At 41.5% G+C, this 16,282-nt stretch overlaps 1 protein-coding gene and 1 long non-coding RNA gene across 9 annotated transcripts in view; one reads left to right on the top strand and one right to left on the bottom strand.

Annotated features, from left to right (window-relative positions):
• The first annotated feature begins 4,449 nt into the window (after positions 1-4,449).
• LOC311433519 lies at positions 4,450-12,820 on the top strand. Its single transcript, XR_014690805.1, has 3 exons — positions 4,450-4,863; positions 9,995-10,106; positions 12,292-12,820. It is a non-coding gene; the product is annotated as an uncharacterized lncRNA (long non-coding RNA).
• Positions 12,821-12,858: 38 nt separating this feature from the next.
• The window catches only part of LTBP1 (latent transforming growth factor beta binding protein 1), a 205,177-nt gene continuing 201,753 nt past the window's right edge, over positions 12,859-16,282 (bottom strand). For all 8 annotated transcript variants that reach the window (XM_084512716.1, XM_084512718.1, XM_084512717.1 and 5 more), the window contains 2 exons: positions 15,131-15,280; positions 12,859-13,923 (listed from right to left, as the gene is read on the bottom strand). In XM_084512716.1, coding sequence (XP_084368842.1) covers positions 13,754-13,923; positions 15,131-15,280 — 320 coding nt within the window. In that variant the 3' untranslated portion in view covers positions 12,859-13,753. The remainder of the gene's footprint in view (positions 13,924-15,130; positions 15,281-16,282) is intronic.

The raw sequence follows: 16,282 nt of genomic DNA, 5'->3' as shown, positions 1-16,282 counted from the left end.
ATCTGTGGGTACTTTTAGGTAAACAGAATGACACCAATGCAGTTCAGATAAAAATCAAGAGCATCTTCAGAAAAGTGCCTGCCGTGTTGAGAACTTCCTAGAGATCCTGTTTCTCATGACAAGAATGTCATTATTTCTATAAAAAGAAGAAACAAGTAGTGGACGAATAAACATTTTTGTTGATTTCTTGCAAATTAATGTTGACTTAAGTCAACGTTTTCCTTGAAAGAACTTTTATATAAAGTGAAATGAAAATAGGATTCTGTAAGTAAAAAAGAATATCACCCTCTCAAAACAGTAATTTAATTTATAGAAGGGCCTGAAAGTTAAAATATTTATGGTGTTTTTTGCTTTTGTTAATATTAATTATTAGCATACAGGATTAAAGTCTTAGGAAGATGTCCTTCTTTGCAGATCTTGTACTACAAAACTGACAAAGATGAATATAACTCTTCATAGCACACAGTGCATCAAATACTGACTTTAACATAAGCACAGAAGTAGGTTTAGCAGTGAAGGGTTTGTCGTGGAGGTGACTGCAGGCAAGCTGCAGTCTTTCTGCCTCTTTCAAACCTCAGACCAAGGCTGAAGAACTAGCAATGTGCAAAATTGACTGAGTTTATTACGTAACTGCTGTGCCAGAGGCCTAACTGACCCTGCTTCTGAAACGTTGATCTCCCCAGTATGACAGCACTGAAACGCAAAGCCGCTTAGCAGTATTTCACTCATGCATACCTTTATTCAAATGTAGTTTAAATCTTAAATCTGCTCAGTGAGTTGCTAGTGGTTACAGATGTGAATTTGCATCACGTGTCTGCTGTGCACCTCAGTGCCACCAGTGCCAGGCACTGCCAGAGCCCTGGAGAGCCTCCGTCTAGAATAGCTGCCACCTCTGTGTCAGCCCAGCGCCCAGCTGCAGGATCCTGCTTGCACCATTTTTTTTGGGGGGGGGCTTTCTTTCAAGCGCATGGACTTTTTCTCCATGTCAGTCCAAACATCTCAAAAGCATTAAAAACAGAATGAAAGGTGGGAGCAGTTCTCTCCAGTAACTTCGCACACTGGAAGAAATTCTTACTCGGTGGCCAAATTTTCTCACTCCCACTTTGCAGTCCTGAGGTGAGAGCCTGCCTTGAGAGGTCTTCAGAGTTTCTGCTTTAGAGTTTCCTTTGGGTGTCAGGTAATTGATGGAGTGACAAGACAGCTAAAACCTGGGTGAGAAAGAGTTGCTGAAGGCAAATGCTTCTAAGGTCAAATTAAAATGTCTCTGAAATATGCATTTTACTAGTCTTTTTTAAGACTAGTAGGACACCAGACTGTAGGACAACAATGTCTGCAAGAGCAAGTGAGGAACAACACTGTGGTGTCTATACCTCAATACACTGCGGGGTTTTTGGTCCCCTGAACTCAAAGCCTCTTGTCTTCACAGCTCATTTACACTCTATGCACTGAAAATACATGCATGTGTTAAGGATGTAAGCAAACTCTTTTATTTTCAGTGAGTTCCTGGGTGCAGAGTCAGCTTGTTCCTGACATAAATTCTTCATTACAGAAGGTAAAAATAGTGAGAGAGCCTATGGCACAATGACAAAACCACTGTTTTTTGCAAGACACCTCAAAGGGGCTTTGCATAGATCATTTTTATTTCTGCCAATGAGCCACAAGATGCTTCAATAGCTTCCAGTCTAGTGCTGATTACTGTCAGTTTAGCTCCCCACCTGGCTTTTCACAACCAGAATGGTAACAATGGCATCCAAATTGCCATGAAATTGAGTATGGGAGCTTATCAGAACAGCTTCCAAAACAAAAAGCTGAAATATCTGAACCTTCTCCTCTGCTTTTCTGCTGCCCCTCCCTTGTGCTGCTGAGCAGCATTGTGTTACACCACTCTTTCCACTGACATCAGTGGGAATAGGTTTGACATAAAGCCCAGCCCAGCGAGAGCATGGCAGCACAATCTAGTTTGTCATGTCTATAATTCACAAAATAGCTTGAATTCTTTATAGTATTGCTTCTGTCCTTCTTCTGTCCTCAGTTGTCATCTTTTTGTCTGCACGTTTCATCACCTAATGGACGATGCTGCAAGAAATTACTTAACTTTCCCTGGTCAGGCTATAGCGAGAAAGAAACAGGTTTTTGTCTTTTACAGCCCATGTTTAGTCTACCTGATTTAACACCACGGAGTTGTATTGTCTTAGAAATATTGAGTAAACTATAAGGTCCCAGACCTTTCTTTTGATTTCTGATCCTGTTAAACACAGATGGTCTTTCTGGACTGCAGTGCAGGCTGTGGGCCAGATCCCTGTCTTGTACAAATTGGTGTGGCTTCATCAACTTCAGTGGAGCAACGCTGATTTGAACTGTCTGGGGAATCTGGCCAATTGGTTTTCATGGATCTGTGACAGTTTATAGCAGCTGAGGATCTGTGCATTTAAAGGCCTTTCTAATTATAGCTTGTGTTCAGTCTATAGAAAGCTTATTTTTTTCCTCCCCTCCACCATTCAAGCAAGCCATCAAAACGTAAAAATATCCTGACAGTCCTGCTGCTTCCAGCTGTGGGGCAAGCTGAAGAACAGTTCATTGTGATCTTAAAAAAGAAGTTGGGGAAAGCTGCAGGTCAGACTCAAGCTGTGAGTTGACATACACGTAGAAGATAAGGTGCTCGCCGTCTGCCCTGTGTTTGTGGCCTCATGAGGTTAGCACAGCTGCTGTCTGTAATCCATCGTGCTATAAGCTATGTGTGTGTGTGTTTTAGAAGGGTCGTATGGTTATGAGGGGAGAACATGAGGAGAAGACTAATTTATTTTTTACCTCCTTGCTTTCCAAAACATGTATACTTTTTTCTCTGTGTCTTGAACAAAAAGCATGATGGCAGTATAATAGCAAAGATTAAAGTTAAAGCTTTATTTAGGAAATATTGAAGTTATCAAGACCTAAACCTTATGAACATCCCATCTCTTCCCTGTGAGAGATTTCTGTTCAAATAACCGGGACTTTAAAGCTTTCAGGGAGATGGTGACAGCAGAAACATTATCTCCATGTTATTGGTGAGGAAATAGAATAGCTTGCCAAAGGCCTCACAGGAAGTAATACATTTATCTGGAAAGCTTATTCTGTTAGTTGTTCCTACTTTTCATCATTTTCCTTTCTTTTCCTTTCTTTTCTTTGTCTCCTGTTCCCTTTTCAGTCACATCTTTGTATTCAAGGTTCTTTGCATTCTACCGCTGTCTTGTTTAATGTATGCTTAATTTACTCTAGCAGAGTTGATCTTTGCTTCCAGCCTGCTCACAATTTCATTTCATGTTCCCACCTGTAAAATTTTCCTGCAAGCACCCTCATGCTTCCTCTCTCACTTGCATAAAGCTACTCCAAACAACTGCAGCACTGCAATCCTATTGTGCAAAACTCCTTTATCCCACCACCCTCTGGAAATGTCAGCAGTGCTGCAGCAGGGCAGGAGGTGGTGGTTGTTACAGGGAGGTAAAAGGGGCTGCAAAAAAGTTCATCAGGGTCCTGCACTGTCAGAAATTACCTCCAACAAATTCTTCTGAAAGCCAGTGCTGCGTATCTTTGCAGGTGGGTGCTCAGGATGACGTGTCAGAAGCCCCCCTTCCTGACTGCATCCCTTGTTGATACAGGGTGGGCAGCTGCCATCAGCATTATTGGTGTTACCTCATCATTTGCTTTTATACTTCTCCCATCCATAGCCATCTTATTCTCTTAGTTTATACATAACTGACAGAAAGCCTTTTTCACAGCACCTGGCACAACAAGGTGCCCAATTCTGACTCCTGTGCACTGTGACTCAAAGGCATTAAGGATGGATAGAAGACCTCAAGCATTATAGTCCTGGACTACAGCCTGTTGGATCACAAAGGCCCACTTTTCTACCCTTGTATTTATTTGAATGTGTGCAATTTAAAATTGAAATTTCCAAGGAAAAATTGAGAAAACATGTAGCAGTGACAAAGTGCTTCCACCTTTGTGAATAATGTACTAATAAAAGAGCAAGAATGCATTTTGCAGGTGATGGATCTGTGGCAAAAAGACTTCCCCACAGCATTCTGTTACCTTTTCCTGGCAGCCAGCTGCTGGGTCACACCATTGTGTTTCCCCCTTGTAGCCAGGTGTAGATTGAGAAAGAAAAGTATTATTCAATGGCTATGGATTACCTGCTTTGCTCTTAGGCTGGCAGAGTTAGGTTTTCATGTGCATTAGTTTCCCCTGGCTTTAATTCATTGAGCAAGATGAGTTCCTTACCATTTGTGTCAGTTTATTTTCCTCTTGCTTCCTTTGCCACTATTCAAAGGACTTCCATTTGCTGACCAAACTTATCTAGATTTCAAGGTGTTTGCCTTCCTATTGGTGCCAGGCAGAGGAAATAAATAGGTTCAGCTGTGCTGAGCACCATTGTGCCAGCCTATGAAAGGCATTGCAGTACAACCCCCTTTGCTGCCGTTTGAGGTAGGGCAGTCCTAAATGGCCTTTTGAGGCATAGCTACAGCAACACCTCTCTGCTGGAGTCTGGGCCTTATTGGCAAACGTGCTCGTCTGCTGGAGCAGTAAGTCAAACACCATAAATCACATCGAGACAGGGACCTCTTCTTGGCACAGGCTCTCAGAGGGGGTTTGTCGAGCCCCAAGGTGACATCTCTTCAGTGCCAAATCTCTGTTGCCTGCACCTGTCTTGAGAGCAGCTGACTGGTGCAGTCCCCATCATCTAGTCATGCTAAAAGGAAGAGGAAGAGCAGTTCCTTCGTGGTTCCTGTCAGGTGCTGTGGTGGCGTATCACCTCCTGGCTGGCAGCAGTGGGACCCTTGAGACCCCAAGGACAGGAACAGCAGTGCACAGTCACACTCCCTGCCTGTAAGATTTCTCCAGTGACTTCAAAGGGGCAAGGATTTTGTGGTGGATAACTGCTGTGTTGTGCTGGGCAGATCAGTGTCTGCCTGTGTTATTTTTTTTCCCCCTCTGCATTCCTAGGAATTGCTCCAGTGCAGTTAATGCTTTGTCTATCAGCTTGACCTGCCTGTATGAGCTAGCTTTACATGAGCTAGACCAGCTGCTGACAGGCTGGGGTAGGAATTTTGTTGTGCAGGGAGATTAAATAGTTTATTTCTCATCCATCAGGAGGAGTCCTCAGACCGCCAGTCAGCTGGGCTTCTTAGGTGACAGCTTTTACCTTAGGCTAATGGATGTTTTAAAAATAGCCATGGTTAGACGCTAATTGCTCTGCTGGAACCTTTAAACTTCTCACATGCTTTTATCCTGGTTTTGAGTCCAGGCTCTTCAGTTGCTGCCATCAGCTGTGTTCTGCGTCTGAAGCTTCATGTTCGCAGTTGGCTCCGAACTCCCAGTGCGGACACACAGACAGTGTCTTCCTGGAGCTCCTTCTTGAGACACAGTTTCCCTCTCAGAGCTGCAGATTTTATCATCATTCCCCAAACGTGAGCAATGTGGCACTTCAGATGCTGTGCTGACCTCTAGTGACAAAGGCAGAAGTACCTTTGCTCTTAAAACCTGTGAATGCCAAAGCTTCCTCGTAGCTCTCCTCTTTTCTGCAGTTTTTCAGCCCAAATGAATCATAGGGATTTAGTCTCTCCTCACGTATCTCCAGGTTCTTATCATAGTTCCCTATATTTCTGACCAGTTGTTGAACAGCTGGTGCTGTATTCAGATCTTTTGCTAGTTTTGCAATAGGAGAATTCTGTGAACTTTTATTAATATCTATTTTATTACTATAAAATCAGTCATTTTTACAAGCTGCTGACACTTTATCCCATTTATGGTACTACAGTAAAATGCTTTATGTAAAGATAACTTAAACACCAAAACTCAGAGTTTAAATATTTTGCTCTGACCCTTACTATTTGTCCTTTAATTACAGGTATGTCTTAATTCATGTTTCATATTGCCAACCAGGGAATTGGAAGGTTTCAGTGAGATACTACTTGTTTTGAAACACAGAAGAAATTTATATTAGCAAATTGTTCCAATACTGCTAGATCCCTTTCAAAATGTTTTAAGCAATTTATTCCTCATAGATTTGAATTGTTTTAGTTTTTGAAATTTTGAAGTGTTCGAAAAATGTGTGTTTTTCTTTCTATATAGTGAGCACAGTTACTCCCTGAAATTAGATGGGAAAATGTTAATAGAGTAACAGATACTGTCGATTACAGTTATACAGAAGAATAAAGAGTAGGGATGGCAGTGGAAATGACAAAGAACTGAAACAGAAAAATTAAAAGTAGAAGGGATTAGTGAGAGAGAGCTGCTGCAGCCTTTTTTTTGGTCTGCTCTGGAGGCTGGTGAGCCCCTATGCAAGGAGCCCTACCTCAAGGTCCTCATGCTTGAGCCCTGTATGCCATCGGGTATCTTGGAGCAGTTTTGGGTTAGGTATTTAAATAGGGAAAATACATACAGTGTTAGATTTTAGCCTATCTTCCTTGTGGTGCATGTTTGCAAATGTTTTGTTTTAGTCTAGTATGTGGTAGATGTAATGTTTTTAGCTAACACTCAAACATAAACCAAGTTTTATGGGATGAAGTAAGGGCCAGCTTGGCTGAAAACAGTTATTGCTGCCTTCTGGTGGAATAACCCAATACCAGAACTATTACCAGATGTTAAATTAATATATATGTCTGGATGTACTATGTATTGTTTCCTTCAATACTGAAACCCTTAAAAGCTCCTCATCAATCTGCTTTGTTTTATATTCAGTGTACTGACATAAGCTAGCACTGCAATGAGTAATATAGTTAATGTAGTAACTATTTTTCTTTTCAGCTTAAGGGAATTTAAAAATAATATTTCTCTCTCTTTTTTTTTTTTTTTTTTTTTTTTTTTTTCTCTACACGTCTCTACTGTTTGGAAAAATGACATCTAGGCATGAGTGAACGTGAATGAAAATTTCATGTTCATTCAGCTCACTGTTGTGCAAATCAAAGGATTTCCCGTTCCTTTCTTGTTTTATTTTTGAAACTTCCTTATTCCATGTTTGCTATTCAGCTCAGTTTGTTGGTGCTGTAGGTCAGAGAAGAATACATGCATTGCTAAAAGCATGCCTGAAGTTCAGTGGTCATGGTAAAAGAAGGAAAACGTGCATGTTGCATCCCTCTGGGTAGTTTTGGGGTGAATACAAAGTTGACTTGGTGGTGGTGTCTTGGGTTTCTGTGAGGTAAGAGGATGCTGTGAGATCATGCGATATTTGTGACGGATGTGATGGATTTACTTTGGCGGAAGGTTTTTCTAAGTACCGGATAGCAGCTATCAGTTTCACCGCATGCCACACCAGTACTTAGAGACTGAAAGTGACTTTGTGGAGGCCAAGACCAATGAGCAGGGAGGAATCCGTGCGTGGGAGGCTGAGGTTTGGTCACGAGCAAATGACAGAGAGTGCCAGAGGGAAAAAAGCAGAAGCAGGACTGCAGAGAGGACTGATCCTGGAAAAGGATAGCAAATGGGACAGAAAAGGGGAAATGCCTTGGTGGCTGGAGCCGAGCTGAATGGCTGCCTGCAGCAGGGGCGGGCACGTGTAGATCTGGAGAATGGTGCCCGCTTGCAAAGTGACAGGGACCAAAGTTAAATTAACTTGTAGCTGGAAACAGACTACCTTCTGCTGGGGACCTCATAACAGGTCCCATGCACCCTTCAGGGCAGTTACCTCCTGGATGAGAAGTGGCAGAAATGAAGCTTTTAATGTGGAGGAAATAAAAAACCTGCTTAGCCGTACTCGAAACTTTCCTGCCAGAGACATTCCTCATCAAACACACATGGTGGGATTTTTCAAAAGAGTTTGGCACAGACTTTGCTCTGCTGCCACTGGAATCCATGGAGGTGCCACAGGTTTCGGTGGGAGGAAAACTAAATCAGTACGGAGTGCTTTGGAAAATCCAGCCCAGAATGGATGCTGGCAGCATGACTAGATAGGGATTGGAGGTGATGCTGAAATTGTCACGTAGAAATTTTCCATGCTGGCTAGCAGTGTCCTCTCCATCCCCCTTGGTTTAGAGCTAATGGAAAGCAGCGTGTGGAGAAGCATGACCTGAGGGGAAGGGAAAGTCAGCATAGAAAGAAATAAAAATCTCCCAATTTCCTCCCTCCTGCGTGTCTTTTGTCAGGACAAAAATGCCACTGCAGAACTTGTCCTCTACCTGAGGCTGGCACTTAACTCCTCAGGAACATGCTGGTTAAAGGCAAGAAGACTCGGGTTTGTTTTCTCCAAAGTGAAAGGCACACTCCTGGCACTTGCTCAAGTATGGAAGAAGAAGGGGAATGGGAAGGGGAAGGGGAAGGTCATGTCCCCTCTGTCAAGCTCCCTGACTTATGCCTCAGGTCACAGCCTCTTGTCATGGAAAGCTGTAGTTCAGAAGAGACCTCTGCAGCTCCTGCAGTCTCCTGCTTGGGCAGGGCAAACTTAAAACTCTGGTGAGGTTGCACAGCTGCTGAGGTGCAGAGGTGTCTTCCCAGCCCTGCAGCGTCAGTGGGAGAAGAGCAGAAGAGCACAAGAATGGCCTTTGCCAGCAACAGAGGTGGTGGCCCAGGAGGCTCCAGGTTTTCTGGGTCTCCTGCTGTGAGGCCATCCCTACAGGCCAATGCAGTGGCTGTAGCTCAGCCCTTGGCATTTCCCAGAAGACTGCTGTTGCCCTCTCACAAGCTGACATCATCCCTCGATGGGAATCATCTTCAGCAAACAGCTGGTTTTCCTCATTTGCTCACCCTTACATTTTCTGCTTCTCTTTTGGACACGTCACTTAGCTTTCCTAGGTAAATGTCAGACCTTCCGATAGAAAAAGCTACCTAAATACCGCATAATGAGTTCAGACGTGAGCAGTCGCCTCTGTGACATGCAGCAATTAACCTCTTTTCTTCGCTTGAATGGCTCCTTAATAGCTCCCTTGGCCTGCTTGGTGTTAGAGTCCCCAGCAAGAACAAACCGCTCTTCAAAGTGGGTGGCGTTATTAAAGAACAATGCTGCAGTCTCTTCTAGAGGCAGCAGTGGGGTTTTTAAGTTCACTGTGTACTTTGAAGGAATGTGCTGTGGTTCAGCTGCTGGCCAGGTCTGGCCCATGGCATGCTGTAATGGGGCCCGTCACCTTGCTTTCTGAGTGTGCCAGAGCCAGGAGGCCCTCTGCTGCCATGTGGACATCACTCGGGGCAGCGAGGGCCCCGAAACTGGATCACTGTGAGCTAATAGCTCATGACAACCGTGTTGGAGCCCTTAGTGTTTTAGGACTTGTCTTAGGCAGGAATTTATTTATGTCAGTTGCTGCTGACCAGCTGAATATTTTCATGACTGCCAATTTTGTCTCTTGGATTCAAACAGTCTGTCCTGCTGTGACAGTGCTTTTCCCGAGGAATGTTAGTGCTCCCTTTGAATACAGTTTTAATGTTGGCTAATTTTTCACTGAATAGCATCCTGACATGAAAGTATCTATTGATATCAAATGTCTTTCTAACCCAAATGCATGTGTCACTTCAGTGCTGGGGTAGCTTTGTTCTCCTTAGCACACTCCCATTATAATGGAACCAGCAGGATTCAGTTCTACCACGTCAGCAATCCCGTAACACCGCTTTTGTAGCAAGGGTACGGCTAGCTGAAGAAAAGACTAATATGTATATATTTGAAAGGGTCCATATGGATGTAAAAAGTATTGGTGCCATTTGGTATAAACTGTAATCGGTTCCAGACTCTGCCGCACTCAGAAACTTGAATCACGGGATTGTATTTGGTGGTTTCTGTATTTTTAGGGTTCTCACCTAAACCAGAGGTCTTGTAACAAGTAAATGGCTATATCCGTGGTGTCCAATCCCTCATCTTAATGATGTTAAGAAAATGTTTGTTTAACTATGAATTGAAATTGTATTCTGAGCCCTGCAGCTTTTCAGGTGAAGTGACAGAACCAGCCCTGCTACACTGGGGCAAAGTAGGTGGGCTCCAGCCTGAGTTCAGATGGGCTGAATTTCACTTAATTCCCTCAATTGTGTTTCCTTTAAGGCATTTCTGAAAGCCTGGAACCAGTCAACCTGAAATACTGAGCACTGGGATCTAAACGGAATTTAGGCTGCTTTTGGCTCCCTCTTTGTATGTGCCTTAAGGCATATCGAAGGTAAGAAGAGGCAAAAGGGAGACAGAAGCATGCACAAAGTACATTGTTTGCTTATAAAGTGTCTAATAGACCAGTGTGGCTGTGATGAGGACAGGGCAGCTTAACCAGATTGATTTCAAGCTTCAGGCTGGGTTTGGGTCAGCTGTTGCCCCTTGATTCAGGCAGGGGAGATGGACGGTGGCAGGATCACACCAGAACCTCTTCCATGGATTTCTGGTGACTGAAACTGATACGCCAAGAGGCCATTTAGGCTTGGGTTGGCTGCTCTGTTTGTTTGTTTGGATCCAGAGCCATTGTGTGCATCTGCCTGAGCCTGCCGGTGGCTTTTAACCCCAAGACTGATTTCAACCACGTACGCCTGCTGAGTGGGAGAGGTGCAAGGAGCTGGGTCTGGAGTTGGTCTGCTCAGGAGAGAGCTATGGGGAAAGGTTGTAGGAAAGCAGGATTTGTTTTAGTGTTGTTGCTCACAGAACAGCTTGAGTTTGTCTTTTTTTTTTTTTTTTTTTTGTCTGAAATAACTGAAAGTGAGTTGGAGTGTTCATTGTCTGAGAATGGCAAACTCCCAGGGTATTCTAAACTTGTTGTTTTAAAAAGATGTTATAAATCAGCAAGGAGTCAGTCTTGTGGCTCAGAATTACACATTCAGCACAGTGTTTGTCCCCCAGCAAAGTCTTCTAAGGGTACTGCATTTTGATTGTAATTTCCTCAGCTGTCATACTGCTGTACGCTCAGGAAAAGTGGGGACTCACTGCCATCCAAATTTGCTAGCTGGGGGAGGACTGGAACAGTCCTGAGATGTAGAAAACCTCAGGCTGTGGTGCTGACTGCCATGGCAGCTTTGGGACAGCAGCTTTGGGGCATAAGCCATGGCAGCTGTGTCATTGTTGAAGCAGGAAGAGGTCATCCAGAGGAGGGAGAGTGGGGAGCACTGGCTCGTCCGTGAATGCTCATGACAGCTGAACGCAGAACAGAGTTCCCCTTCAATTCAGGATAACAACACCTTTCATGAACTCCTTTTTGCAAGGACTTCAAACTACGAAAAAATAACCCAATGTAAAAGTACCTAGCCCTTTGCAGCACCATTCCAGAACACAGCGACGACGGGAAGCTTATAAAAGTTTGAGGAAAAGCTACAGATCTTCAGAAGCAGGTAGCTTTTCCACAGATGAAGGAGGAACTCTGTTCTCAGAAGTACAGTTTTCTGCTGTCACTGTGCATTCGGTGCTTTCAGTTTCTGCAAGTTCTCCATATGATTCAGGCATTTCTTGCCTTCCTGAGGCAATGTGTATTTTCAACAAAAAAAAAAAAAAAAAAAAAAAAAAAAAAAAAAAAAAAACCACTCCTTTTAACCAAAGGAAGGTTCTGGTGACCTTGGAGGCAGATCTGCTTAGTCTTCAGAACTACATACTGGAAGGAAAAGAATGTGCAATGTTGGTGTGGGGAGGAGATGTAACTGCAGAATCCAAGTTCAGTTAGAATGATGATTATGCTCCCTTTCCTGTGGCTTCACCAGTGAAAGTTTTTTTCTAAAACCATAGGATAATTAACCTTAAATAGGACAACTAAGAGCCCTGCAGTTATGGAATTCCCTAGTAAGACCAGACTTCCATCTTTTTTCTCAATCACATCAGGGAAACAAGAAGTAGTTTTTTTGTTTTGCTTTGGTTTTCAATTATAGACAAGCTGTAGTGTTTGTACCTCTTACCTCTTCTGACTGAGAAGAGAGACTGGCCATCCATCCCTCTCCTGCTTAATTTCAGAAAAGTCAAGCATGTAGAGTACCTTGCAAAAAGTCTATTCCTTGAAGATTTCTCCCACGACATTTTTATTCAGAAAATGTTCTTGAATTTTAACATACAATTGAACTTTAAATGTACGGTATCTTCACTAGTCCTTGCGTCAAATTTCAGCACGTACAGAGGAGGGGCCCTGAGAAGGACACTTGCTGCCACAGTTAACAGGAACACAGGTCTTAATGAGATCTGCCAAGTGCTCAGTACTTCAAAGAATACAGTTTAGAGGATTTTTGGTTCCGACTGACCTAAATATTGGAAAATAGTCAGAACCAAAACAAGTATTCCTTTTTGTGTGTGTGTGTGAAATTAGAAATAAAAATTTTCAGACAATTGGACCCAATTTGACCTATTTTTTAAAGTCTCATTTTATGCTTTTCCTCTTAATGCAGGGCAGGTCTCAAAGACACAACAAAAATGTTTCATTTGGAAAATATCAAAAGGACCTGTTTCAGGATTTCCAAAGTAAACTCATTCTGGAGGAGGTCGAAGTGAAATATCTGTCAGTCTCGTAATCTCTTTCTCTCCTTCCACTGAGAAATGGAGTTTATGGGAAGGTACAGTTCATTAAGAAAAGGAAATTCGCCCCCTTTTCTTTACTATTTCTGAAAACCAGGCCATCATACTGAAGAGCATGATTCGCAGATTTAGTGGGAAACATGCCTAAACCAGGCAAGAAGAAAAATTCCATGGAATTCAACTTCCAAGTCAAACAGTTTCTGTGGGTCTGTGTTTGAAATCTTCCCCCTGGAAGCCTAAGATTAGGCATCAGCTAATTCAGTTTCTGGTCTTATTAAAACAGCATGAGAAGGAAAAACCAGCCAGACAACTCTGTATAACTGTTGTAATGTAAATTAATTCTAGTACTGTAAACACCCTAGGGTTACATTCTTGTAACATAAATATCAATAAAGTTAAAAAAAAAAAAAAAAAAAAAAAAAAAGCCTACAATTAGTAAATAGCTTTTTCTAAAAAAAGGTGATTTTATTGAGTTTTAATATACAGCTTTAATATGTTAGGGTAATCATACAAGATCTCTCTTGTGTTCAATTTACACATTACAATACAGACGTGAGCTAAAATCTTTTGTTTTAATGTACAAAAGGAATCCAATGTTGTCCACTAGCAGCTTTGAACTTGGCAAGAAAGGTTCTAGAGACTTTAAGTGCAGTAACAACCATACAGAATACAAAATGAATACAAAGACTTTTCGCCAAGGTATATAAACATTTGAAAACAAATGGTGCCTGCTCCACAGGGCAGACAACTAGCAAATTAAAAACGTCACTGACCAATGTTCCAGAGTAGGAGGAGCATTACCCTGTGTAACAGTTCTTATAAAATATCCTAAGAATATCTGTATCAAATAATTTGTACTGATCAGAAAAAAGGTCTGAAAAGAAACAGTAGGCAAGGAACTGAACAATCAAAAAATGACGTAGTAATATAAAATATTTCCATCACTATTTAAATGCCAAATTAATCAAGCAATAGTAAAACAAAACAAAAAACAAAAACAAAAAACAAAAACAAAACAAAACAAAAACAGAAAACCAAAGCTCTTCTGTTTAAAATAACAGCACTGTTTTTGCTTATTTTCAATGTTTTTTTTTTTCTTATGAACACACTATATACTTGATTGTTTCTTTCATACAGAGTAATGTGTCCATTTGGTCTGTCACTTCAGTGAAGCTGACATACAATCAGCCCATCATGTCTCACCTTTGACACATTTTAATGTGTTTTTCCCCTTATGTTCACTACTCTGGTGCCTTCTCTTCTCAAGTTAAATACTTTTCTTCCTTTTCTTTATACAGTGCAGAGTATATGGGCTTAGGATATGGAGATTTTCCTCTACTCCAGTTCACTGTCTAGTTCTGAGTTCAGTGGTGTGCAGTAGTTTGGCTTGTCTGAAGGTACGTACCCGGGGAGACACAAACACTTGTACGAACCTTCTGTGTTAATGCATTTGGCATTCTTGCAGAGAGACATCCTGTTGTTCAGCTCATTGCACTCATTCACATCTGCAAAAAGGGAACACCAAAACACATGTAGATAAAACTCATTTGTTTTCAGCGTTGTCAGGAGTAGAACATACTGTAGGAATACACTGAATATATTCAGTTCAGATAAGGTGGAATTAGGGCAGTTCCAAAGCTGTGACAGATAAATATTTTATTGGGAAGACGAAGTTATTGTGGCAAATCAATAGTGCCTTAAAAAGCATTAACCTGTTAGATCACCAAGTCCAAACTCCTCTTAAGCTACTAAACAAAAATTTAATAACCACTTACAGGTTTTTATCTGACGGCTTAGAAGTGGCTTATAAGAGAGGTTCTGCCAGTTCTTAATATAATATCTTTATGAAAAAAATCAAGTATTTTAGGCTTTCTTGGTGTTGCCAACTAAACATTTATAAACAGCAAACTACCTATACTCAATACAGCACAGCTAGGGATACCAGCTTGTTGTAGAGTCCTAAAGATTACAAGGCATGCAGGTAGCTTTCCATGATACAGCTAGGAGACTGCAGCCATGGGTTATGAAGTGTAGTGCTAGGCAAGGTTAGTACGGACACCTTAAACTGAAATACGCACGTGCAGTCTATACAAGGCTCTACACTGAGGGATGTTGGTTGTTCTGCTTCGTCTTTGCCCTGCCACTTGCCTTCTGTGTATTTCATTATTTTAATTGCTGATATAGTCTCTAGATGTTCTGGTTAGCTCTTGTGCAGATGTATTAGTTTGAAGGTGAGAGGATAGTCTGGCTTCTTCACTAATTAAATCAGTAAGAATTAGGGGGCCAAGCCCCACCAAGTGGATATCTGAATATTTAGGTGGCCCAACTGTTCTAAAAATCTGCTCCTAAAATTACTCTTCCAATCTGGATCCAGATCCATCCTCTCAGTTCACTAAACCCTTTCAAAAAGCTTTGCTCATGTTACAGTGTGACATTATTGATACAAGTTTTAAGCTTCATTGCGCAATGGTGTGTCTGTTCATTTCTCGGTTCTCAGCTGAACAGAGCTGTAATGCACTGAGGAACATCACCATAGTTATTTCTGCAACAATATTTACTAGCCTTTGCAATAAATCAGATATAAATTTGGCAACTGTAATAGGATTCAGATCATCTGTAACCTCTTTTTTTTTTTTTTTTTTGCCCCTCCTTAAGCCAAGTGGCTAAACTGACAGGCTAGCAGAAGAGTAAGAAGTAAACACGTCTCCTCACCAACACAAGTCATTTTGGCCATGTCCAGGTGATAACCATCAAAGCAGTCACAGGTGTAGCCTTCCTGGACTCTTACACATCGGCCATTTTCACATCCATTCAGAATACCACATTCCTCTGCTTGTAACTCCTCAAAGCTGTTCAGGAAACCTGAGTGAAGAAAGAATTACAAACAAATAAGTTACAAGGGTTGCTGAATATATATACCCAAATGTATAGTGAGACCCTGAAATTCCCTCAGAGGTTTACTGAAATGTGACTTTGCAGAACATAGGTCAACTTTAGCAGATCTGCACCATCTGGAGTTTTAAATGCACTACAAAAGCACTGAGATATGTTGCAAGATGAAAACTGTCTAACTTTGTAAACTCTACATTTTTGTGTTAAAAATGTGATTTTTTAAAAAAATAAATGACACTGCACACTTTGCATTTTTTTAAAGAATAAATCTTTTTTTTTTTAAATTCTAAACAGCACATTTTATTTTAATTTTTAAGCATATCAACCCTTATGTAAAAAAAGGGTAAACAGCAGTAGTGCTGTTTGGGGCAAAAGTATTTTAAAATGATATTCTACAAAAGTGAGATGTCTGTGTATGAGGGAAGAGATACACTCTGATTTATCTACAAGAAATACATCTTAAAAAATTCAGTCTCAACTGCTTTATGGAAAGTAAGAAGACATTAGATACTGCTTTAATAACCCTTTGGCTGGTACTTCACTCATTAGTGCCAGTACAAACACTTATAATTTACTGATCGTTCCATGTCATAATTCTCAGTAGTGATTATTCAAAGGCTCCCTATTTTATTATTTATTTGACAGTTCTGGATTTGTGTATAAAGAGGGATATGTATTTAAAAATTATGTGACATTTTTACACATTCAGAGAATATCTGTAGGACCGAATTGCTCCTCTTAGTTCTGCACAAGTTTTTCAGCTAGCTTCCCAGCCACTGAGCAGTGATGTAACAGGACTGCAGATGGCAGCCCATCACATCCAAAAGACTTTTGAGGAAAAAGTGCAGAGCCCTTGAGAGTCTGTTGGTTTATCAGCATAATGAATACATATAAGTGGAGGGGAAATTGGAGCTGGAGTAGAATTGAGTAGGATACATCTCCCCATCTGCCCCATAACATATGACTAATGCA

Source organism: Aythya ferina (assembly GCF_964211825.1).
Source record: "Aythya ferina genome assembly, chromosome: 3".
Lineage (NCBI taxonomy): Eukaryota > Metazoa > Chordata > Aves > Anseriformes > Anatidae > Aythya > Aythya ferina.
The sequence above is the reverse complement of the archived record's forward strand: the minus strand, read 5'-3'. Positions and strand labels throughout refer to the sequence as shown.